At 38.2% G+C, this 25,710-nt stretch overlaps 1 protein-coding gene across 1 annotated transcript in view; it reads right to left on the bottom strand.

The window, feature by feature from the left end:
* The window catches only part of LOC119143563 (ABI family member 3 binding protein), a 144,031-nt gene that overhangs the window by 12,609 nt on the left and 105,712 nt on the right, over nt 1–25,710 (bottom strand). The window contains exons 46-51 of the mRNA XM_037377939.1: nt 24,242–24,337; nt 19,396–19,506; nt 16,590–16,673; nt 15,147–15,215; nt 14,037–14,249; nt 9,201–9,312 (exon numbers count right to left, since the gene is read on the bottom strand). Of these exons, the coding sequence (XP_037233836.1) occupies nt 9,201–9,312; nt 14,037–14,249; nt 15,147–15,215; nt 16,590–16,673; nt 19,396–19,506; nt 24,242–24,337 (685 nt within the window). The remainder of the gene's footprint in view (nt 1–9,200; nt 9,313–14,036; nt 14,250–15,146; nt 15,216–16,589; nt 16,674–19,395; nt 19,507–24,241; nt 24,338–25,710) is intronic.

Genomic DNA, 25,710 nt, shown 5'->3' with positions numbered 1-25,710 from the left:
CCTGGAGTTTTTTGATTCCATAGGATTGCCTACAAGGAAAGGACAAAAACTGAGCATGTGAAATGCTCTTACAGAAATAGACTGGGCAGCCACAGGGATTCAGAAGATAATGACGCAGGCAAGTGTGAACTAAAGTTCAAGATCTACAGTCAGCGTATCTGGATCTCACCTGAATATGTAAGGGTTTCACAGATTTTGCAAGCTGGATTTACATGCCTATGTCAGGGAGAAAATCACAAGCTGGACAAGACAGTGGAGGATTTTGAAACAAATTTAAGTATTTTGCTGAATTTTGTACACATATATCACCCCCAAGAGCTGATATGCCCTATTTTTAATTGCATTAGGCAACATTCTTCATAGGAAACAGTCCTGTTCCCAAAAATCTTAAGTTGATGAACTTGGACCTATCAATTCTCTAACTCCATAAAAAGATCAAAACAAGAACTGAAGACTAAATATTTTCAAACAGTGTTTTTCAAATTGTGGTCTATGGACCCCTAGGATCTCTGCAAAAGATCAAACTGCAGCTGGGGAAATTACGGCAAGACTGAAATGAAGAACTAAAATTTACACATAGAGATTTCAGCTCATGTAAACATATAAACAAAACTGGAGAAAAGAAAAGTAATAAAGCAATGTCCGAAGTTTAGTTTAGTCAGTTAGGGGAGCCTTCTATTAATAATGTTAGAGTAAAATTTTTAAACTAAAATATATACAATTCCACAGTTTTGTGGTAGGTGTTTTTAGAGGTGCCCAAGCATCACAAACAAATTCAATCCTGAAACAACAGCAATGGCTGCAATAGTACAAGAACAACAAAGAACCACTTTTGGATATGAAGAGAAGCAACTAATTGACCTGAAGACTGAAAGGGAGAGAAAGGAAAAGTAGACTGAGCTCATGATTTGATAAGAGTTTACAGATCTAACTGTAATTTTAAAGCCACGGTCTAGCGCTCTTCATAGAAAACCATTTAAAGTCTCCTTTTTTGTGTGTTAGGTGAAAGATCTGAAAAATAAAAATAAAATGGTGAAAAGGGGAAAAAACGTTTAGAGCTTCAAGAAAGTATGTAGGGCAAAATTAATAAAGGGAAATAGCAAAGCTATATAACGATTATCCCATGTCTACCTCTTAGCTGGACTTATTCATGAGAAACTGGAGTCTGTATTCCATCTTTATATCTGCATGCGCATGATGGCGAAAACTCTGCTACCCAATATAGTCAGCAGTCTAATGTGTGTCACACCTCTAACATCTATAAGATTGCTATCCTGCAGACTTTGAAGACTAGGCCTCCCAAATCCTCCCAAACTATGTAAGACAATAAAAGTCCTTGTGCAGATTAAATGGACTTGACTTACAGTAATTACTGTGCAGAACGTATTTTTCCACCATAGGAAATCACTATTCCACATGGAACTTTGGCAGACGCAGCTGCTTCTGCATTTTTCAAATCATGCAAAAGGCGAAGAATGAAGATTGCAAAACTGAAAATAGGTGAAGAGAGATTTTCACCATAATAGGAGGACTGGAGCAGCTGAGTAGAGGCCTGGGATTTCAGGTCAATTGCTGAGGAGATGCTGGTGGTTAGATGGAAACCACAGAAGGCTGTCCTTAATGTATAGAGCTTCTCTGTCTCTGCAGTGTGCTTGGACAGCAGTATTAACAGTGCTGCAAAAAAAACTAGGTCTAAGAGAACGGAATGAAAAAAGAAAAAAAAAAAGAAAAAGCGCGCTGGATTTGTTTGAGGAGTCCTTCTGGAAGAATCAAGCTGGAAAAAGTGCTGAGAGAAATGGGAAATGTTTAGCCTCGAACCCCGACATCAACAGCAATTTAGTACAAAAACTTGTGTAATAAAAAGTACAAAAATTCCAGCATTTTATGCCACACTCTGCATTTTAACTTTCACTGTAGTTCCCATCTCTTGACCCTTGCTGTCAACAAAAGCTGACCTCTCTGCACCAGTATATTTTTTTCCTTGTATGTGATCAGCATATTTTGGGTACTAACGGCACTACAAAACAATACCAGATAATGGTAATAACAGCATGAGCAGGTGGGTAGAAATTATTGTGTATGAGTGCACAAAAAGCTTATTCAGTAGAGGGCTGAAGAGTTACTTGGTGTGGTTTTTCAGTAAATTATAGTAAGATTCTCTTTTTTGTTTCATATCTTTTGTAAGACATGAAAAAACATTTGGAGGAAATAATCTACACACATTATGAAAACAGTTTGGTACATGCATATGCTACATTTCATGTTTACTTCACAGTTTTGGTTGGTTGGTCGGTTGGTTGGGGGTTTTGTTTGTGTTTCACCATAATTATTAATTTTTTATAATTAATAATTTTTGGGGGGGCACCTTGGATTTTTTTTAACATGTTCTATTATTTGTATTCCTTGAGACCTCATGGCTGGAAACATACTTTGCCTTGGCACACAATCTAACCCAAAAGTCCAAAAAAGATCACTCAAAATGTTTTTTAAGAGGAGAAAAGTATTTTGGAAATCACCAAACTACTTAAGCAGGTAAAGGATCAGTACCTAAAGGGAAGTTTTACACCTAAAGGGAAGTTTTACAAAGCAAGCGTCACAGGCTTTTTTTTTTTCTTATTCATACTTTTTTTATTATGTATAATTATTATGCAGATTAAAAATCTATGCCAGCAGGCTGGTGGGACACAACCTCTAATGGCTACCAGAACTTCCCCAGAGCTATTTGGTAGTCTTAATGTTTTTCTTACTACCTTCCCATAACTGCCAACACAAACAAGCATGAGAACTGTTTTCAACAACATCAAGACTCTATTTGAAGACCTTGTATAGAAATCAGCGCTGCAAAGCTTCCTGGACACTAGTAGTATGTGCTATGAACTTAACTGCCCTTAAAAAACCCCACTAGAATGAAAGAGGAAATGTACACCTAACCAAAAAAATATTTCAAGATAGGGCAGGGATACAGAAATAGGAACTACATATTTTGGCAGCGAAAGCAGCAGACATAGCAGAAAAAGTCAAAATGATACTGTATCAGATTACTGGAAAAACTTAAAAAAATACATCAATTTTAAGGAGTTAGAAAATTCCAAAACTAATAAAAAACCCCCAACCAAACCTAAAATTCCTTTGGAAGTGGGGAGATAGAATTGGAAGCAAAAAACCCCACCAACATCTGCATTTAATATTCCAGGCCAGGAAAAGTCTATGAAGAAACTGCGTGTCAGTGAAACTGATTTTAACAATGGAGAAAATGCAGACGAGCACCATCATTACTACACAGGAGACAGAACGAAGAAAACCACCACCACAGTAAGCCCGTTTCCATCTCAGGCCATCCAAGGTTTATTACAAACAAGCACCTCAAGGAGGGAAATACTGAAAATTGTGAATAATGACCTTACCTTGACTCAGACATGGCAGATCTGTCTTGACTATTATCAAAGGAGAAGTTACTGCAATACTTCCTTTTTAACGGCAGCTTTTAATGTAAAACTAAGAATAGATGAAGAGCACAGAGTCCTGGGTATGCCAATGAAACTAGGAGTTCCAGCATGAGCAGCCTTGTAAGGAAACTCAAAACCAAGGGACCTATATGACAAGTCAGATGGAACATTACAGGTCTTGCTCCTCAGATGACTGCTTGGAAGCCAGACTGATTGCTTTGGCCAAAATGATTGGTCTTGTAGTTCAGCTTTGACTGTTTTCCAGCTGGAATAAACAGTAAATTTCTCCAAAAAACTGTGACAATTTTCTCAGTACAAAAAATGCAGAATTTCCATGTGGAGAATGAAAAATTAAATTGACAGATTAGTTTATACTAGTGTATCCCCTTCTCTCATTTTACTTTCCTAAGAAATGAATGACATTTGCATTAACATACAAAACCACCTTGGCCTGCATTAAAGAAAATAGGTGAAAATGAGACTTACAAGATCAGAAACTACGTCTAAGATATGATCATGCAATAATTTAGGTTTGAAGAGACCTATGAAGGTCATCTGGTCCACGTCCCTTTTCATGACAGGGCCAGCTTAAAAGCTACATTAGGTTGCTCGGGGTCAATCAACAAGCACAGGAGTTGCAGGCACTCACTGCTTGAACAACAGAGTGAAAACTGAGTAGCTCAGTACTTGGTTCAAACTAACCAGAAGAAAGAAGGATGAATGGAACTTGGCTATTTCACTCATTCAGCAAATGAAGAACTAATTGAAGGAAAAAGATAGCAAAAATTGCAGAAAATCCAGTATGTATTTAAATGTGATACTGAAAAGAAGGCTGAGTGAAATGTGACCTGGATCTACTCTAAAATTCTTGGAAATAACATAAAGGGTAACAAAAGCTAACTACATTACGAAGTCATAATCAACAGCTGTGTATATATGATTACTAGATCACAGAAGCACATCTATAATCAAAACATTTAAGCAGAAGACATCCATAAAACAAGAGAAAGTTTTCCTCTCCAGGCACCAGTTACATCCAATAGCTGTGTAAGAAGGATACATACAGTTATCTAGCTCACACACTACAACCATACTACATACTTTGAGAGATTTCAAGTAGAAGTTACAATCAAAAGCAAAATCCTTGATGACATTAAACAGAATTCTAGACTGGACGTAGACAGCAGCTTAGTGCCAGGAACAGTAGCAGTTTCAAGGACCCTGACCAACCAAATAATGAGTATCAAGATTGGAACTTTCCAGGTTACTTAAACTATGAGAAGTTTTCTAAGATGTGATAGCAAAATGCTGCAAGCACCCTATTTGGCAATTATTTGGGTGAAAAAGATGCCAACATACTCATCCTAAAAGGAAAAATCCTTTAAATGTAGGACAAGGCCTCAAGGACAAGAGTCCAAGTACTGATAGCCTGATGAATAGAGACTTGTTAGAACTTGTAGGGCACAAGCCCTGGGAGCAAAGGAACAAGCTAACTGCAGACCCCTGAGCCGTCACAGTTGAGGAGGCAACCAGACGGACAGAGAAACAAGTAGCCAGATAAGGGAACGGATGGCACCGATATGTAATCAAGAAAGCCGCGTAGAAAGAAACTCCCTAACCTTGGAATAGAAATTATTGCTATGTCAAGATAAACTAGTAAGTTCCTATTGTTCTAACGGTGTGCCTTAAATATCATCCAATCAGTGTTTTTTACGCTTAAGATTTAACCAATCAGTGTGTAATATGTAGAAGGTAGAAACGTATATAATTGTAAGAAAATCACTAATAAAGGGGGACAACTTGCTTGCATCAAGCTGCGTCCCGTCTCTTCATTCGCCGCATTTAAATGAATGTGACGTTGTCAACTGTCAGGTATGCCTTACTGTGAGAGAACAGCATGGCTACAGTGTGCCTTTTCTTGGGCAAAACCCCTAGAGATCTCAGTGCTCCAACAAAATCACATTGTACAGGAGACTTTACAACCTTTCTTTTAAAATAAAAAAGTAAAAAATCAAGCAGTTGCGTTGGAAAGCAGCTGACTGTATCCCACATTTATTTGAAGGGTCTAAGTCCTCACAGTTGGACAGATTTTTAAACCACTGTTTTACTTTCATCTCAGTCTCGATGTCTTGCAACCAAGTCACCAAGAACACATAAAGCTGGCATATATAAGACAAGCAAGAGATATGACAAAATCCCATAACATATATGACTTCATTTGTTTAAAAGCAACCCTCACAAGGTTTTGTATGCCTGAAAGTACATTTTCATTTCCATATTAGCATGAGCCTGTTAAAACCAAATACTTGATAACTGTACCGAAAGTCAGAACTCATTTCTTTGTCAGCCAGTGCATTTCTTCTGAATCTTGTCACTTTTCAGACAGCAAAATGGACACACAGCATACTACATGATAATCCTCTGACTCAGAGAAATTTGCATCCATTTAACTTCTATGTTTGTACTTACTGACAGTACTTACTGTAATTGCAGTCACACATGCAATTTTTCATGAGAGGCTCTAAGAGACTCTCACTGTTTCCTCCCAAACACTGTCCAAATTTCTTAATTATTCAAAAGTCTGGTCATTAGCTCCTGATCTTTAAAGGCTGCCTTGTCAAAATCCCAGCTCAAAGGAAGATGGGTGTCTGGCTTGCTGCAGAGCTTCCCAGAGGTGCAGCAGCATGTTGCATTTGAAAGACGAATGTAAAAGAGAAAAGCAAACAAACAGCATGATCTGGCAGGACCTGATGTGCCCAGTGTTCCCCTGCTGCTTGTTCTGCCCCCTTCACACTGAAAAGTTGTTTGTCTTGCTTCCCTCCTGATGGGTGTGGGGGATTAATTCTTTAGCTTCTGGGCTAGGCACTAACGTATCCTACCTGTTCTACCCCAACGGGGTGACAGACCTTGGGCAATGCGACTGCAGACCATCTTTGCCATGTACTGCTCCTCAAGAGCATACATCTGAAGAATTACAGGCTTGATCTGTCTTGCTGTCACAGGATCTTTCTGGTTTAAATTTACCCATGGAGACTGAGATACCCCATTCACAAACATTTTTACTGCTTTTAGGTCTGTCTGGTTGAGATCTGTCCTGAACTGTCTTCAGCTCTGGATGCACTGAACCGTCAGAGCAGCACAGGGATTCACACAGCCTCACTGATGGCTTCAGGAAAGCTGGAAAAAACAGACTCTCCAATTCAGCTTGTCAGCTTCTCCAAAGCATTTCAAGGCCAAGAGGTTCTTCCCCAGTTAATCCACCATGTGCTGCTAAGCACACACACTTGCTCCACCTCTTCTGCAGCTTTAAGGCTGTTAGGAAAAGTAATGGAAAAGTCTGCTTCCCAGTCTTAAAGTATTACCTGATGAATTTCCAGACATATCAGGGACTCTGCTAATCAATTTACTGAGCTGTTCCATTGGCTCTCTTCCTCCTATTTTCAGTCAGTTTTGTTCACAGGTCCGTTTCCATCATCTAGTGAGCAATTAGCTCTGGCCAGACAGGAGACTTTTAGGGCTGTATGCCATTCCTCACAACGCTGATACTGGCTATGCGATGCCAGCTGTCTTAATCACTTTCTTATCTTCCCTGTATTCAGTGTGCCAGCAAGCCTGGATTCAAATGGTAACAGTAGCAATTCCTTGTGCTTCTGCCAATGCTCTCAAGATGTCCTCAAAATTAGGAAATACACATTTTGAAATGGGAGTTTGATTAACAGAGCCACTCTGAGAAGGACTACATCATTTAAGTCCTATGAGACTCAAGAGGCACGCAGCACTGCAATTTATATCAAATGTTTTTGATTTTGGCAATGGCCTCCTAAATCCAGAAAGACTTTCACTGTCTTTCTCTTTTGAGGCCTGGGGGAGAATAACAGCCACCACCTCATCAGCGAAAAGTCACCCCTTTATATCTTAAGTCAGCCTCCACCAGTCAGTACTGCTATCTTCTCTAGCTACTAGTAACAAAATCCACTCTCCAAAAGACAGCTTTTCTCCATGGTCTTTGGTCTGCTTACCAAAAAGTTCTCTCATAGGACTGACAGAATTGTTACTAATTAAAGTTTAAATCCATCTTACCTGCTTCTGCATAGCTCCTGCCTTCCTTATGACACTTCCAACAGTTCTAGCTGGGTCTGCCTGCCTCCACCTTGGTTCCTTTCTGAACAGAGCAGTCTAAAAATGTTTTTCTCTTCTGGCCACCTGGGCATTGCTCTCAGCATCAGGGACTTTTTGCTTCCATGTCTTTTCTACACTTAACCAAATCCATCCCATTTCTGTCACCATGTATGGCACAAAGAGTTCAAGTGTGTAATGGAAGAGAGTCTCATTAATAACACAGTTCTTTTCAAGGATGCAACTGTACTATTTTAAAGCAGAACTGAAATGGAAACACAAACTGCATAGCCTGACAAGCTCAGCAGCACCTACTGCCTTTCTTAGTCGCTACTCCAGAAACATATTGTTTTGCTGTCTCTTCTTGTCTCTTCTAAGCCTTCTCAACTGATTGAGGAAACTGATTCTTGTTCTCCAATTGCATTGCTAATGTAGTCTAATCACCTCTTAACAAGACAGAACAACATAGCTGCAGCTCACCCTTTCACAAGCCACAAGCCTTTAAGAAATAACAGATATTCTTGATGCAATACACAGCAATTCTAGCCCACTTTAGGAGTTTTGGAGCCTGTCAAAGAAGCTCTTTCTGGGTATCACAATTTCCCCTAGACCTTCTTTTCCAATTCTCTTCCTTTCCCCTCCATTTTCTGCAATGGTTCCTCATTCCTCCTCCTAGGAGCTGCTGGTCACAAGTTCATGAGCTAAGAACCAACACCTAAGATTAAACCACACACTGCCTAAAATTAAAGGTTCAAGATGGGTTCTGTGCAGAATTTTGTGCTGTTCCCAGTTTAAGGATAATAATAGAAAAATATCTGAAACAGAATAAACCAGAAACAGAAGAATCCAGTTACCAAAGCCAAAGGGATGGTTTTACCAAAGGGAAAAAAAAAGTGTCATTCATTACACTTCTGAAGCAATCAATAAGCAACACAAACAAATGTTTTTCTTCCTTGATCTGATTTTTACCACAAAAAAGAATAATTTTTGATTTTTTTTTTTTTAAGAATGATAATGTATATTGGGACTAGTTGCATAAGATGCATTTTTAAATTGCCAGCTGTTTTGAGATACTGAAAGAAAACTACATATACGGGAGGAATGTATCTTTCCTCTCCATGGTGCAATGCAATAGTCAAGCTTCCTACAGTGGCCCAACTTGCATTCCAGTATTTCAGTGAACAACCATCTCAATAAGCAAGCAGCTTATGTCAGTTGTGCTGAGCATCCTTAAACCCCAGAGAGAGACAACTGTACATATAAATCTTGATCTCATATATCAGGCTAATATTTCTTGTGTTCACCTAGTTTCTTTATCTGCTAAATGGAAGAGATTTCTTGACAAAAAGCAGTATATTTTCTTACATTTGACTGTTACTCTTTCTGATAGGAAATTGTCCAGATTTAAATAGGCAGATTGTCCAGACCATAAGTACTCTTGGAAATTTCCTAAAGATTTCTCAGATGTGTCTTACCTGTTAACTTAAAAGAAAGCAAAACCAAAGCATACCTTTTCCCTATCAGAACAGGAGTAAACCCAATTTTGTCTTACATACATATGTATTTTCATTTGAACTGACAGACATCTGACAGTCTAAATTAGTTGGATTAACTTAGAAAATTATTTTATTTAATTACCTTGTGTCAGGTTTTAAGTTTTCCACAGTAGAATGGGTTTGATTTGTAGTGATAATCGATTTCTCCTTTTCACCATCACTTGCTCCATTTTCAGTTGACACAACCTCATACTCTGGAAAATTAAAATAAAGAAAAATTTGCTTAAACAACAGCTCTTGAGCTTCGTCATTGCTCCGTTTTCTCATCTGATTTCCACTCTTACTGTCCAACAGGCCATAAGGACATCTTGTGTGAACCAGTCTGGACATTAGTATGCTAAAATGGTTAGGAAAGAGAGATCCAGTTCCACATTACTGAGTGCCTAGCCCCTTTTCCTTCCTCATAATGAAATTATGGGATAGAGGATATTCAACATCTCACCTCTGCCCAAAGGTACATTAATGACAGAATGCTAAATACAAATAAGTATAAGCTTTCCGCAGTTTGAATGAAAAAGTATCAAAGATGAAAGTACAGTTTCTAAATGATTAAACCTTTATTAACTTAAAATGAGATCTACATTTTTAAGATTTCCAAAGGAAACTGGCCAACTAACTTGGATTGTGCCAGTTTAGAATGAAATAATTTTGCTAAAATTTATTTCTGCATTTGTGTGATTTATAGTCTCACCACCTTCTTTTCATCTCACTGTGATGTATCATCAAGCACAAGCCATGTTCTGAACAGGGAATTAATAACAGATGCTTGGGAAGAAGAAACCGCTTTAGTCATAGGCCTGTTCAAGATACAGTCTCTCTCTAGCAGGCAACCTCTGTCCCGGTTCATAACAACCTCTTCTAATAAACACACTGAGTGTACTGCTAATTTTCCTCTCTCCACAAAGAAATTCACAACCTCCCCAGCCCCTTCCTTTTCCCTTCCTAAACCCCGTCTATAATACCACGTGCAGCCTTGCCAACTGTAAGCCAGCAAAGGAGAATGTTTTCAAAGAACACTTGGAATGAGCATTTAGATCTACAGCACAATGAGTAACGCAGGTATTATACCAGGAGGATAAAGACCATCTATCAACAGTTACTAGAAAACAACTTACTTTCCTGTTTTTTTTTTCTAACAATACTACTAATTTTCAAGTTCTTGTAGGACTTTTTTTTCCCTAAATTTTTTAGTTCGCAATACAAGGAGACCCATTTGTTTCAACACAGAAAGATAACACACCTGCAATGAGATTCAGTGTTAAAAAGGAAAAAAACCCTCTTAATTGTTGCTGGACTGTCAGATCCTCACTCCTAGTAAATGCAGGACATGTGTATGTAAATGAGCATACACACACAAACTGACCTGATTTGACCTCAACTATGGCTTCCTTTGCAGTCTTCTATGCAAAGAGCAGCCATCAATATTGCTGTGTAAGACAATGCAATTAAATGGAAGTGCAGAACAGCCCTAAAAAATTATGTTCTAAAATTCCAAGTTTCTAAACCACAGCAATTCAATTAGAGCAATTATATACAAGTATGCACAAGTGAATGTCACGTTGACTGCAAGAGTTTCAAAAGGGGCCTCTACACAGCATCTTTTTATCTTTACCTTGTAAGAGACTCAGTTATTTAGAGCATATACAGAGCAATGTAAACCTTTAAAACAGGTTTAAAAGTATGCCAGAAAGTCAGCATGAAGGAAGGAATTACTGCCGATATCGAAGATTTCTAAATTTCCATGTTCAGAAGTCCTCCCCCCAGCAGTCACCTGTGAACACGAAAGGATCAACCACTGCCTATTAAAAACAAACTCATGGACCTGCAGGAATGGCTGTCTCAGATGGGGGTGGGGTGGGGAGCCACTAAGTAGAGAGCTTTTACTACTGATCATTTTTTCAAGTGGGACCCCAACGCAATGACCGAAAACATTAGCATTGATAGTTTGCACGTATTTGTGTAAAAAATATCTGTGTTTTCTCTCTGTGCATTTTCTTTTGGGAAACAAAGACCTTTTCCTATATAGCCACCAAGGGCTGAATGAACCATGGAGAAAAAAGATGTGCAAAAGCCCTTATTTGCCCTAATTAAGCCTCATTAGAGAAATCATTTTTATTAGGAAGCATAGCAGAGAGAGTGGATACCCACTGCCTTAGGTACATCCAGATAAAGAACAAGTAGGTAATTTACAGGAATTCATTCCTGCTGCCTTCTGCCAGCCCCAAGTCAGTATGTGATGTGAACTTTTTAATTCATTCAAGTTGGAAAAGCAAGTGCAGCACACACGAATGGGCATGCAAACATGTGCATGCACACACACATGAACAACTACTGAGTGCATCCAGTACCTGCACAAGTCTTGGTGTGCAAGACAACAAACTGCTCTACATTTCTGTGGCAACACAGCAGGAGTAGCAGAGCACCAGCAAAATGGTCTTGGTTCCTGGAATTTGTGGCCTTTATGAAAACAAGGAGGTAAGCCTGATCACTGTTCTCGTTATTATTAGTCAGACCTTTCCGTTACTGAAGTAAAAACTTTTTTTAGGAATACCCAATACAATGAAACCCCTTGTACACTGCTAAAAGTCAAGCAAAGTAACTGTTTCAAAAAAATGGCTCAACAAATTACCTTTTCTGTTTCCACAGTTCTATCTGAAACAGTGCATTAAAGAAAATGTGATGCCTAAATCAGATGATTGAAAAAACATGTATAAAATACAAAAATAAAAAGAGATGACAGAGAACTTGATATAAGTCTGTCTAAGCAAGTCAAGTCATGCTGGTGCCAATATGAAGTAATCACTGTTTTCAGAAAATGCAATTCAACACCTTCTCTTGAATTCAAAAGTGTCTTTGGATGAGTCATGAACTGTGAAATTTTTTGAAGTTAAGATGAAGGAGATAAGCTCAATGAAAATATTTGTAAGCCACAGAGTTTAAACATTTTGTATTATACGTTGAGGGGAAAAAAAATGAAGATGGTATTTATGGGAAAGCTGCTATATTTAGATAGAAGACAGCTAGACTGAAGAAGTTTCTCTCAGTGAAGCAAAATGAGTATTAGTCACATACTCCTCAGAAGGTCTGAATCTTTTTTTCTGGAATGGGGAAGGGTATGCCAGATGTCTCCATTATCACTGAATAGTCTTACAGAAGAGAAGAAACTTCATGGAAAGTTAACTTTTACAAACACTGATTACAACTGAACAGAGAAAGGGTCCCACCTAAAAGCTCAGAAGAAACAGCGAACATTGCTTGCTCTGTATTTCACAACACGCATTGAGAAAGAAAGGAAATAGCACCAGAAGGCAATTAGGCCTTGTTCTCATCATTAGATGATGTGCGCTGACAGTTTTACCAGCTGTGGTGGAAATATTTTTCTATTTTTGCAATACAAATGGTTGTGCCGCAGTGGGTTCATTAGCATACTCAAGGAAAACAGCAGATCTACTTCCAAGAAAACATGCAGACTAAATGACGTTATCTGACCTAATCAAGCTAAGGACTGGTCTGTGGAGGAGGCCTCCAAATGACAACAGCAACAAAAAAACCTCTTCCCGGAACAGAAAGCAGCATTGCAGAACCGCCTGGAATGGGGAGTGTTCACAGAGAGCCTATCCTTAGCCTAATTCTGAGGTTAGCAATAAACTCACACTTCCTTTTCTTCCCAGGATGAAGCACATTTTAGAAAGCAAGCCAAGTAACCATTTTTCTTTCTTTTTGGTACTTTTTATTAGCCTACAGACTCTTTTTATTCCCATTTCAATCCAGCAGAAGGGCTAACTTTCTTCCTTTTTCCCAGAAGAAAAAGGTGCAGGCTACCTTTTGTTTCGAGTGTCCCTTTGGTTTTGAATTTATTATTTTTCAAAATGGTGGGGAGAGCAAGAAAGATTAGGGGCTACATCTAGTAATTATTTTTAGAAAATCAAGGAAGGACTGATTTGGGGAAAAGAGCGGCCTTGCTTGTAACAGTCACCTAATTATACCCCTGCACTGAAATCTCCCACGACATGCATATAGAACATGTGAAAACACCCCACTTACATGCTAAAGTGAATAGTTAATGATCAAGTCTTAGTTCAAGTATTATCTGTTCTCCTCACCTGTAATGCAACACAGCCAAAACACAGGTCATGGCTGTGATGAGCCAGTGAATTTGCAAATCTAAGTTTTGTGTCCATGGTAAAAACAAAATCCATTTTCCTGACAGTACAGAAGAACCATAGTTTTCAGTTGTTAATTGATTTAAATGTTCAATTTTGGTAAGCTTGTTTTGATATACAGAAGTCAACGAAAAATTATGAGTGTTCATTTTGCATGCTTGCCTGTCTGTGTATTGATTCCTGCATGACTCATAAGGATTTATTCTCAATACAAAAACCTTCCTTTGGAAATGAAAAAACTCCCAAACAGCTTCTTTTAACATCGTGAACTTGGTGATCCTGTGGCGGGTACAGCAAGTATTACGCTGGCAGAGTTCTACTGACCTACTAGATGGGTGTAAGGTTTTGTTGTGTCCAGCCCACTGACCAACAACATCCTCAAGTCAAGAAAGATGACTACGTTATATGAATGCATCATTATACTAAAGACTACTGTTGCATTGCTGAACTTCTTGACTAGATCTTACTAGATCCTGTACAGAGAGAAGCCAGAAATTAGGAGAAGATACAGAGTTATACTTAAGTATTTTTTGTGTCATTGCTGACACCAATGATATATTGGTGAAAATCTCTTTCTAATCTAGTGGGATTTTTTTATTCACACTGGAATTGACAGTAGCACAAAATAAACGCACCAGGGTCTTAAACTCCCTTGGGATTAAATTAGTTTTCAAATGGCATAAAACCACTGTGAAAGTAAAAATAAGCTGAAAATACTGTATTCTGACCCAATGGAGGAAAGAAATCAAACCAACCAGTAACAGTGTCATTGTCTGGTTTTTCCCAGTCCAATATGACGAAAGTTGGACAGCCTTCAACAGTCACCACTGTGAGGTTGGTTGGAGGATTTTGTGGAGGACGAGTAGGTTCTTCCCTGCTGCCAGCTTCTTCTTGAGGAAAATGTTCAAGAGAGCTCGTGATAGAGCAAGGCACATCATCATCTTTCTTCATGTACTTAACGTGGGGGGCTAAGAGCAATAGGAAAGAGCCATTATTCAATACAGAGTGTTTTTACAAAATGTCAAGGCCATTTCACCTAGTGCACAACTTCCATCTCAGGGCAGCAAGTAAAAATCTGAACAAGTCAAACTTATATGTTTAAGAAAAAACCCCATATATTCAATATTAAGCTGCTTGTTAGGTTTTTTTATTGTTGTTAGACATGGAATCTGCTCTGACTTTACCCTCTTCCCATTGGGACCACTGATGAAAAAAACACTCTGAAGGTATTAGTGGTTTATTAGACAGTATTAGTTTCAAACACACTGCCTGAAAGAATTCACTTCTGTCATAAAAGAGAACAATTAACTTTAGTCCTTACATAGTAAAATGACACTGCAATTCCATTTGCAGCTTTTGAGTGCTATACTAATACAAAGACATAATGCCCATCACCACTTTGTTTCACCAGAAAGAGTAACAAGTTCAGTCCAGAGTCACTCCAACATTAAACTTGCAGTTTCTAAAGTGGCTGTCAAAATCGTAACCTTGTTCAGTGGTAAGGCACGTTGGTATTGGGGCACTACCTCTGCAGGTATGCTTGCAGGCCCACAGGAAGACTTTCATTTGGTTTGGTGGAACGCACACAGTGTGCAGTCGTACATACAGTGGCACACAGGAAGAGCCACAGCACGTTTGCAGGCAAGACTTTAAACTAGGAGGTAGCAGCAGAGAATAAAGCAGAAGTAAAAGTTAGTCAAGAATATGCTGATGGTCTGCACTACAGCCCTTTCGTCTGACACTGAAGTGAAACAGAATCAACAGTTTTGGCCTTCGAATAACCAAACAAGATAATTTTGATACAAGACAGGTCAGTAGTCATATATTCCCCCAAAATAAAAATACCACAGCTATTAAAATCCTACCTTGGTACCTTGGTTTGCCTGAAGAATCTGTTTCTGATGTAGGGCTTGAGCTGAAGACAGTTGCATCAACTAGGGGAAATACAGATATGATTTCATTTGCAAGAAATAAAAAGTTTCAGTGTTAGAACTGCAGCTTTTCCCTGTTCGTTTGGCATTTTACATCGTGGTAAAGCTCTTCCATGGTAGACCTTTGCTGCCAGATCTGTCTTTTCCTTTTAAGGATTCAATTTTGGCTGTGATGCTAGGTAAACCCCATACTTACCTGCTGGTGTAAAGATAGCCATAATCAAAACAACAGACTTCATTAGTGCTGCTGGATTCAATTAATCCAATATATGCAAAATGCTCTTTAGACTTTTTTAAAAGGATCTTTTTGCACTGTACGGGCTGTTTAGCTTGGAGCTTGCTTCACGTTTATAGAATATACAGCACTATTATGTTGACACATGAACCAAAAATAGCAACAAATTCTGTCTCCAGAGAGTACAACTTCTACAAATTTTGAAGGAAATTGAAGGCAAATCCACTGGTGACAAATATGTGCTAAAGCAGTCAGGATTCATGACACCAGTGTTGCATTAAACAGACACTATACTGAACAGAATCTTCTCTTAGATGCAAATACGACAATGAACCTCAACGGACAAAACACAGTGCATTCACAACAAGCATTTTTCAATAAATTTAGCACCCAGCTTGCTTTACTGAGCACTGAGGGTCACCGGGAGTTCATGAACATTATAAGGAATCAAGGATTTCAGTATTACTGTAAATCTAGGCAAATCAGAAACAGCATCATTTATGACAATGTAACTACAGCTGCATATTTTGGCCCAAAAATTCTAAGCGCACCCTCATCCAAACCCATTCCTGTATGCCACTTTGAGGAGATTTAGGTCTGAAGTTGTAGTTAATTCCCAATTTTATAAAGGGCAAATTACCAGCTGACAGCTCTATTTAATAATTTTTTTCTATTTAAATTGTGGCAGTTTCATCAGATAGCTGGGAGGATATCAACACCATGTTGAGAACTATCAGTCACTATCAAAAATAATTTGAATTTATCAGCATGCAAAAAGAAATGTTTAGGAAAAAATTGCCGTTTCTACTCCTTTCACAGATTTAAAGTAGCCACTGAATAGTATTGAAAGCATACTAAGCATGCATTGATTTCTAGGAAGATGGAAGAGATGTCATGTTCTCATTTACCAAGGTATGTTATCAGAAAACAAACAGATAAATTCAGTCAAGTTAGAGAAGTCGTAAAGTGGCATAAAGGAAATCAGAATCACCCCAGACAGACTACTTTCTATATTAAATATAAAATCCATTGATATAGTTCAGGGAAGGGAAGCAAAAGAAAAAAGGAAACCTTTATGTTAATGAAATAAAAAAAAAAGGAAAGAAAAAAAAAGAAACCAGAACTGTTTTTAGTATGCTTACTATAATACTCTGGAGTTGCAAAAGCTGTTGGTGTCTTGTATGATGTTCCTGTCCTCACAGGTGTTGTTGGTCCAGCAGGTTTAGCTACAGTGACAGGAGGAGGAAATTGTGACAACAAGGCATTCACTCTTTAAAAAAGTGAAACAGCTTTCTGATTTTCTAAACAGAACTTAGATTTGTGACAACTGCCTCATGAAGCAAGTACTTCCATTTAAAATATGATATTCCCTCAAAACTTATACAACAGCTTCCAGCTGGACTTAGGAAAGTTCCAAGTTGTTCTTATTGCCAATATAAGCTTTTCCTGAAACACAGTAAGAAAATTCTTTCCTACTTGGAGATTGTCTTGGAGGACTTCAGTCAGCTAGACCATGGCCTGGTTTAATGCACAGAACCATCCTACACGGGCTGGTAAAAGGATGCCAAATGACCATAATTGACATTGCTGCTTCTCAAATAAAAGCATACATTTCTTCAGGAGTTGTAAAACAGAATAGCTGAAGTCAGCAACTGAAACTTGGGTTCTTCCTTCAAATATAGTTAAGGTCCTTTCATTTCTACTCTCAATACAGCATCTATACTAGCAAGGCTGCAGCTGGAACATGTACAACAATCAACACTTGGTCCTTAACCATGGTCTGCATTAAGAGTTTAACCACAGAACAGTACTGGAGTTTTTCCACTAAATGAAATGAAGATGCCCTTCAAATGAAGGTAAGAAGAACGCAACCAGAGTCCAACTTTTTCAACATTTATAATGCTACATGACCCAAGGGAAAAGCTGTCTTTCTGAATTGATCTATTCTGTAGTAGGCGCCATAAGTTTGAAGAGAAACTGAGTGATAGAGACAATATTACCTCCCATAATGAAATAGCTACTTTAGAAATTATTTTAGATTATGTGACATTGCTTTTATGCCCCAGCTGTTACTACCTAATTAAAAAAAAATAGTTTTCCAAGAGGCAAACTATCCATGGTGTGGGATGTCTTGATTGCTTTCAAAATAGCTGTAAAAGACAAGAACTCCATTCACAAAACACGCAGACACTCCTAGATAACCACTCCATGACTGGAATCAACCTCCAGAAGTCAAGAACTGTATAATATAGTTACCTTCCCCACATATATGACACAGAAGAACATGATGACTGAGGGCAGAACTCAGGTGAACCAAATTTAAAACAACAAAAATCCCTACTTTCCATTAAATTCTTTAATAAAGTGGAAATTTATTAAGATTCTCACTAAAGTCCAGTTTCACAAAGGTTCTGGAACACTCTTCTTTCCTTTTTTTTCTATTCAGGAGACTTTAAATGTCTGCATAGAAACATCCCCATAACACTCATCCACTGGACAAGTAAGAAAGATGCAAGTAAGGAATTAATCACAGTGTTAATGAGAAAGAGAAACAGGACAGAATTATGAAAGGGAAAATCCAAGAACACCAAGGCAAATTTTTCCTGTTAGTACTGTGGAACAGTCTCTCCAGGGAACCAGAAGAAACTCAATTGTGATGTTTAAAACTAAGCTGGATAAAACACTAGGAAACACAGAAAAAGGAAAATCTGCTACTGGCCCCACAAGGAAGAACCAAATCATCTAACCAATTTATTCCATCTTGAATGCCTAGGAAGGTATGGTTAACTGCTGACTACCACATAACCTGGCCTCTAGAGTATGGAAAAAGTGTGAAATTTCAAAACAGTGGTAAATTAATTAGACAACGGAGAAAATTAGCCTAGACTTCATTACAAGCAAAAGAAAATGTATCAGGTCAACATATTTTTTTTGCTACAGCTTAAGACTGACAATGTCTTACATTCTGTTGTAGCTATTACAAAGGAAACACCACCAACCAACACAAGTATGGACACAACATTTCAATCTTGGCTCTGCCATTGAGTAAATATACAGCTTGTTTCATACAGCTTGGAGATTCTTGCTTCTAACCTGCTGCACAAAATACTGAAGAATTATTTAGGTCTTTATTGCCTTAATAGCACACAAAGCCCCAAATAAAACAAACCAAAAAAGCCAACAGAAAATACAGCAGAGCCAAGACCTTTGTATTTCCAGCAAACTACAGAGAGTAATACCAAGAGGGAAGCTTTTTTCATGATGCTAAACATAATGAGGTGGTTTCTGTACGTGGAATAACATTAGCCTAAGGATCCTTACATACAATCTACAGACAAAAGATACATAAGGTTACTGAATTATCAGCTTCAGGATAAAACTGAAATAAAATAGGAAATGTGAAAGTTTTTGTGTGCTCTGACACTGATACTGTAGCACAGGAATGAAGCTAAACCCTTTGCACGTGAAATAACTCAGCTTGCTCTACTTCCCAGTGCAGTTAAGTTTTCTGGGTGCCTATTAGCTCATTTGCAGTGGCTAATGGATGTTCCATATACACGGGACAGAATTTCTTTACAAATAATAAGTTGGGAGTATGCATTTAAGCATAATATTCAATATCTCCCATTTGACATGCACATTCAGTAACTGCAAATGCTATTAGTAGATGCAAAATGTTCTTAAGGTTGATCTTCTTAAAGGATGACTTGGATTATGCTATTTTGCTTTCAGCTCCCTTTCTAGGGATGATTTTGATAATTAGGTTAGGAAAATAAAAGCAAAATGGAGTTTATGTATGAAGACAAGGCCTGTATGTTCCAGAAGACTAGTTTCTACAGATATCACAGATTAAATATATCTATACTGTAAAATTCTCCTATGCCCTGCTAGTCAGTTCAGTATTACCTTACCCACACTAAAACGCGTATGCTGAAAAGGCTGAGATACCTGGACTCCCTGGTTTTCCAGTCACGGTGTTTGGAGGCAGGGGTTTTCTTCGCATTTGTGTAGGCTTGGCAGGAGGTATGGGAGGATGCTGAGGGCCAGGCGATGTAGTTACTGAATGACATTACAAGACAGCATTATTAATTATTTAACCTCAAGTTCCATAAAATCAGAAACCCATTACAAGTTATATTCTAACTTCTCAAACACTGTTTCATGTCTGATTTAGTATCACAAGCTGAGAAGTGAGTTTAAGAGCTGAAATGAACTGTATTTCAGCCTTAAATTCTTCAGAAAGTGTGTGCCATGGAGTTTTAAACCAAGTTTACCTGAAAAAAAGGAGCTCTCTTGGGATTTTGTACGAGTCTTTCAGTGATTCATTTTCTGTGTAGTTACTCATTTCTGTCAACGGTAATTTTTTGGCAGCCAAGAGGATACTTCTTCCCACGATAAACACTCTCCCAGTGTACCTGGAAACATCTTCAGTATCCTACCCACAAAATTTCTAATCTTTTGTACTTTCTAACTGATGCGCTGGTCACCCTCAGCTCAAAGCAAAAGATGTAACAAAAGGGAAATTATCATTAGGGACACATGACTCTATGCCGTTCAAAAGTAAGAAATGAAAAAAAGTCACCATGTGCTGACATGGCTAGAGACAGCTGTTGTGTTGGAAACTCCTGAAGCACCCAGCTAGGTTGCTGCAATGAGCAGTTCCAGCCAATACCTAGTAAATTTATCTGGTAAAGGTCCTTCGACAGTGAAGTCTGAAAGGACAGCCTAAGCTTCTTAATTCATACTCACAAAACATTTTACTGTATTTTCCAGGCAATTATAAAGGATTTTATTATGAAAAGGAAAGACGAAGGAAAAGATTTTTGTTCCACTGTTCACCTTTGCACTTCATTCCTTAAGAAAAAAACCCAGCAGATATGTGCAACACATTTATGTAACAAAAGACTTTTTGTACTTAACAAGGGAAAATCTTCAAGAGTAATGTAATTCTTATAATGCTGCCAATGTCAACAAATGTGCAAGTTGCCTGATACTGAGTTACTGGCTATACAGAGTGCCTTGGGCCCTACATATCAGACCTTAACTCACCCTATAAATAGAGTGACTGTGGGTGAGAAGGGAGCAGATCCAAAGACACATTTGGGAAAGCCTTTTTAGAAATACAACAATCAAATAGGAACATCTCCATCTTTCTCTGCTCCCTTTTCCTTTTGGACTTTTGCAGTCACTTATAAAACAGATTTTTTTTTAAAATCCCTCAGACCAAGACAGGAACTAATACTCTATCTAACTCAGGAAGACGTAATGGTTTTGAAAATAGCACTTGTAGGTTTCATATTCATTCTTAATCCCTAGATGGAGATGAAAAAATATGCCTAAGGACCTGAAAAAGGAGAATACATTTTTGTATGTATAAGTCATCATACCCTAGATATTACTACATGTAGCATCCATGACTCATTTCCCCCTTACCCATGTTTAGGGAATGGGATTGTCCGAGATATTTACGGAGTAAAAACATGCAAGTATTGACTCATCAATGATTTCCATTGTATCTTCTGAACAACACAACCACAACAGTTACATGCGAGTCAAAACATCCCATTCAGTGCACTGTGTCAAGGCAAATCTACTGTAGTGCACTCTGGAAAACCAAGAATCCCTACTCTTCTCTTCTACTATTACCACAATGATTAGGGTGATGGTCTATGATGCTACCAAATCTCATTAACAGTGTGGAGACTGAGCCTGTAAACAGGACACACAATAGTATTTAGGGATTTTGTGATAGCATAGATTTTTGTGAAGACAGTGGCATGGTGAATTATTAGGATTTATTTAGTCACAGGAGTTCTTTGTGGACCACAAATATATTTCATTGAGTCTGTCACTCTTCATGAAAAAGGAGGGTGTGCAGCCTCTTAGGACAGACTCTTAACATATCAAGCTTAATTCTTGTATGCTAACCTATCTTTTTCATTTCTCGTAAGTAGCATAAATGTAATTTTTTCAGTTAACACACACTTTTTCAGAAAAAGTAAATGTATTTAAAAGCAAATACTGGCTAAGTTATAGCAACACCTGATTAATCAGCCTCACTTCTTTGCCTGGTAAGATCATGGAAGATCCTCCTGGAAGCGATGTCAAGGCATACAGATGCCAGGGATGTGATTAGAGACAGCCAGCATGGCTTCACAGGGGCAAATCATGCCTGACTAATCTGGCAGCCTTCTACGATGGAGTGACTGCGTTGGTCGGTAAGGAAAGAGCAACGGATGTCACCTATCTTGACTTCTGCAAGGCCTTTGACACAGTCCCATGCAACAACCTTATGGCTAAATTGGAGAGATGGCTTTGATGGATGGAATATTCAATGGAAAAGGAATTGCCTAGGCAGCCCTATATAAAGACTTGCTGTCAATGGTTCTACGTCCAAACGTGGATCAGTAACAACTAGTGTCCCTCGGGGGTCTGTATTGGGACCAGTACCATTCAAAATCTTTACTGATGACACAGAGAGTGGGATTGAGTGCACCCTCAGCAAATTTGCGGATGACACCAAGCTGAATGGTGCAGCTGATACACTTGAGGGAAGGGACGCCACCAAGAGGGACCCTGACAGGCTGGAGAAGTGGGCCAATGCAAAGCTCATTAAGTTCAACAAAGCCAAGTGCAAGGTCTGCACCTGGGTCAGGGCAAATACCAGCCTCAGTACAGGATAGATGACAGGTGGATTCAGCACAACCCTGCAGAGAAGGAGTTGGGGATATTGGTAGAGGAAAAATTAGATACAAGCCAGCAATGTCTGCTTGCAGCCCAGAAAGCCAATGGTATCCTGGGCTGCCTCCAAAGTGCTGCCAGCAGGTTGAGGGAGGGGATTCTGCCCCTCTATTCTGCTCTCCCAAGACCTCACCTGGAGTACTGCACCCAGTTCTGGAGTCTGCAGCACAAGACAGACAGGAACCTGTTGGAGCGAGTCCAGAAGATGCTCAGAGAGCTGGAGCACCTCTCCTATGAAGACAGGCCAAGACAGTTGGGGTTGTTCAGCCTGGAGAAGGCTCCAGGGAGACCTTGTTACAATATTCAGTACTTAAAGGGAGCTTATAAGAGAAATGGAGAGAGACTTTTTACCAGGGCCTGTAGGGAAACAACAAGGGATAATAGTTTTAAGCTGAAAGAGGACAGATTTAGATTAAATATAAGGAAGAAATTCTTTACTGTGAGGGTGGTGAGACACTGACGCAGGCTGCTCAGAGAACCTGTGGATTCCCCCTCTCTGGAAGTGTTCAAGGCCAGGTTGGACAGGGCTTTGAGCAACCTGGTCTAGTGAAAGATGTCCCTGCCCATGGCAGGGGGATAGAACTACTTGATCTTTAAGGGTTCCTTTCAAATCAAACCATCCTATGATTCTATTTTTCTGAATTTTGATATACATAGTAAAGCCTCATGAAGAGAGCTGAGATCACAGAAGTATACAAGAAAATTACAAAACAGTAGTACCTAATTTTACAGTCATACCCGAATGTCTTTTATGACTACAGTTCAAGGTATTGGTTTACTTCAAAGTTCTAAAAGCTTAACTTTAAACATCTAATGTCATAGGATGAGTAAAAGCAGATGCAGATGTTCCTTCAAATCTATGTGCAAAATAACCTTCCAGTCTCTGCAAATCACAAGCTGGATTTACTTAAGTACACACCACTGCCTGGCTTTCAGCTACTAAAAATGCAGAGCACCATCCTTGTTTTCAGCTTACAGTCTGAATCCAGCTACTGCTAATAGTATATCACACCGGACTTAATCTTTACAAAGTACAATCTTCAGATTGAATGAACTTTAAAAAGATAAAACATCAGAACTGAGCTGTCAAGATAGACTCTTGTCTCTGTGCAGGTAAATTAGGTGCAAAGGAAATTCAGAAGAGATTAGGAGCAAACAGCCGTTTATAAACTAGAGACATATCTTTGTATCTGTGTTTTTAAATGTAATAACATGATTCCAAGGGAAAATGTAACCAAAAAGAGCAGCTGCAGCTGAATAGTAAATGCAAGGGTAAAACCAAAAAGATTTTATTTTCAGTCAGGTTTTCTGACAGTAAAAAAAGCACAGCTAAAACAAGCTCCATTCTTGGTCATGCTTATGAAACAAATCCTCTATATGTAAAGTGTTTACATGTTTGTGTGTACACATGTGGCATGCAAACACACTCTATACTACAACTTCTGAGTTGAAACTGAAAATTTCTAAAAAGCTGACTAGAAACGTGAAATACACAAAGTTTATTTTTGAAGGCTTATTTTGGGAGCTGTTTTTCAGCAAAAATATTTTGAAAATATTGAAAAAAATTTGAAAATACGACTGCAACACTTGCAAGAAAAGTAAAACTGACAAGCCTGGTAAAGCACACGTAAAAAACCTTGTAACCTTATTTACTCCACATTATTATTTTGCTTCAAGCCTAATGTTCTAATTTTCCCAACAATCCTGATATTCAACAAAACTTTCTGATAAATCATTCACTGTATTCTCCCTTGCTATGTAGAAACTATTAGTATGAAAAAATCAGTGTTTACAGTATTGTGGCTGTTTGACCATCAGGATACAAACTGGTAGAGGTCATTTTTAATACACGACGTATGCTGTTGACTAAGTAGTGACTACAAAATATTCTCACTTTTGTCACTTTTAGTAGCATCCTGAAGCCAGGAGAAGGTGTATTGATGAGAATGAATAAGAATTATTTTCTCTTCTTAGTGGAGGTATAGGAAAGATGGTGTTTTTATTTTTCATCACTGTTAACATTTGCTATACTGCCTTCTTTTATTAATCTTACCAGAAATTGGCTTTTCCCAGGTATCACTATATTCCAAAGGTTTTTCCACATCCACACCAATTTGGCTGGCAATATCCTCAGGTGTATATACATCATCTGTGAAACAAAGGAAATGAACTAAGTATCTACAGTGCAGCACCAAGTCACAGAATACTTGTATATCGCATACATTCAAACTCTAGATAACATTAATTGCTAAACTAGCACATATGGCCCACATTTGTTTTTACTGATAACTTAGTAATATCCTTTATCTTCCTATTCAAGTAAGTAGAAAGTGATCTGGGTCTAGTGAGCCTGCAATTTAATTTTAAACTTTCCTTGAGAAAAGTGTATTTTGAAAGAGAGAGTTAATAAGATTAAGAGATAACAGATGAGTTAAACCAAGATTATATGTGGAAAGATGAGTACAGAGAACATTCTAGTTTTTCAGTAGACAGAATACAATGTCCATCGATTCTGGGAAAGGGCAAAGTCTTTGTCCCCAGAATAAGATCCTCAGTTATCCTCCAAATTGAATGGCTAGAGCAATTCTGAACCAAACATATACCGTATTTGGCATACTGGAGGCAAAGTGTACATAAAATTCAGTTTGTATATAAAAGAAAGTCCTACTTAAAAGTTATATAAACACATTAAAAAAACCCTGAAGTAAATGGCATTAAAAAGATCAACACAATTACTCCTAGTATAGAACAACTGCTTCACATGCTGGTATTTATAGGACAGCTAGACTGTTAAATTAATATGCTTTCCCTATGTGAAACAAGTATATTTACTTTATAAAAGTTCTATATATGGTAGAGTGTGAAGATCCATTGCGATTTCATCATGGGAAAAACAAAAAAATACTTGTTTTCATGACATAATAAAAACCCCTTGAAAGTTAATGTATTTAAAAAAAAACTTTAAAATTCTAAAAAAAATAATAATTCTCAATATTGAATTAATTATGAAATTCCAACTCTAGTCCAACATGATCTAAACACTCCAGCCAAAAATTTCATAGTTTATTATCTGGTACTCAGTTTGCTTTGAGATTAAGATAGTATTTTAACAGTATGAAGCAGATAATTTTTCAATTATTTTACTAATTGGCCATTCTTGCTAGGCATACCTTAGGCATCCACAGTGCACAGTATGGATACATTAAATGATTTTCTTAAGATTAGTGAGGCTTGCAGTAAGCTGGGAACAGGACACAGGTCATCTGGTCCCTGTGACGAAAATTTCTAAACACACTAGGTGCTTTTGTATAACTGCAATATGTCTTCAGGTAACTGAAGTGGTTAATTACATCTTCAGATACACAAAGCGCCAAAGTGCTAATCAATGTTTCCTGTGGATGGTGTTCAAGGAAGAAGAGGCATGAGAAGATCAGCATCAGCTTTAAAAAGAAAAATGATCTTGTACACCATGGGTCATAGTCAGAGTATATTTAGCTTCTTAACTTCATCTTACAATAAACA

Source organism: Falco rusticolus, chromosome 2, assembly GCF_015220075.1.
Source record: "Falco rusticolus isolate bFalRus1 chromosome 2, bFalRus1.pri, whole genome shotgun sequence".
Taxonomy (NCBI): Eukaryota; Metazoa; Chordata; class Aves; order Falconiformes; family Falconidae; genus Falco; species Falco rusticolus.
The sequence above is the reverse complement of the archived record's forward strand: the minus strand, read 5'-3'. Positions and strand labels throughout refer to the sequence as shown.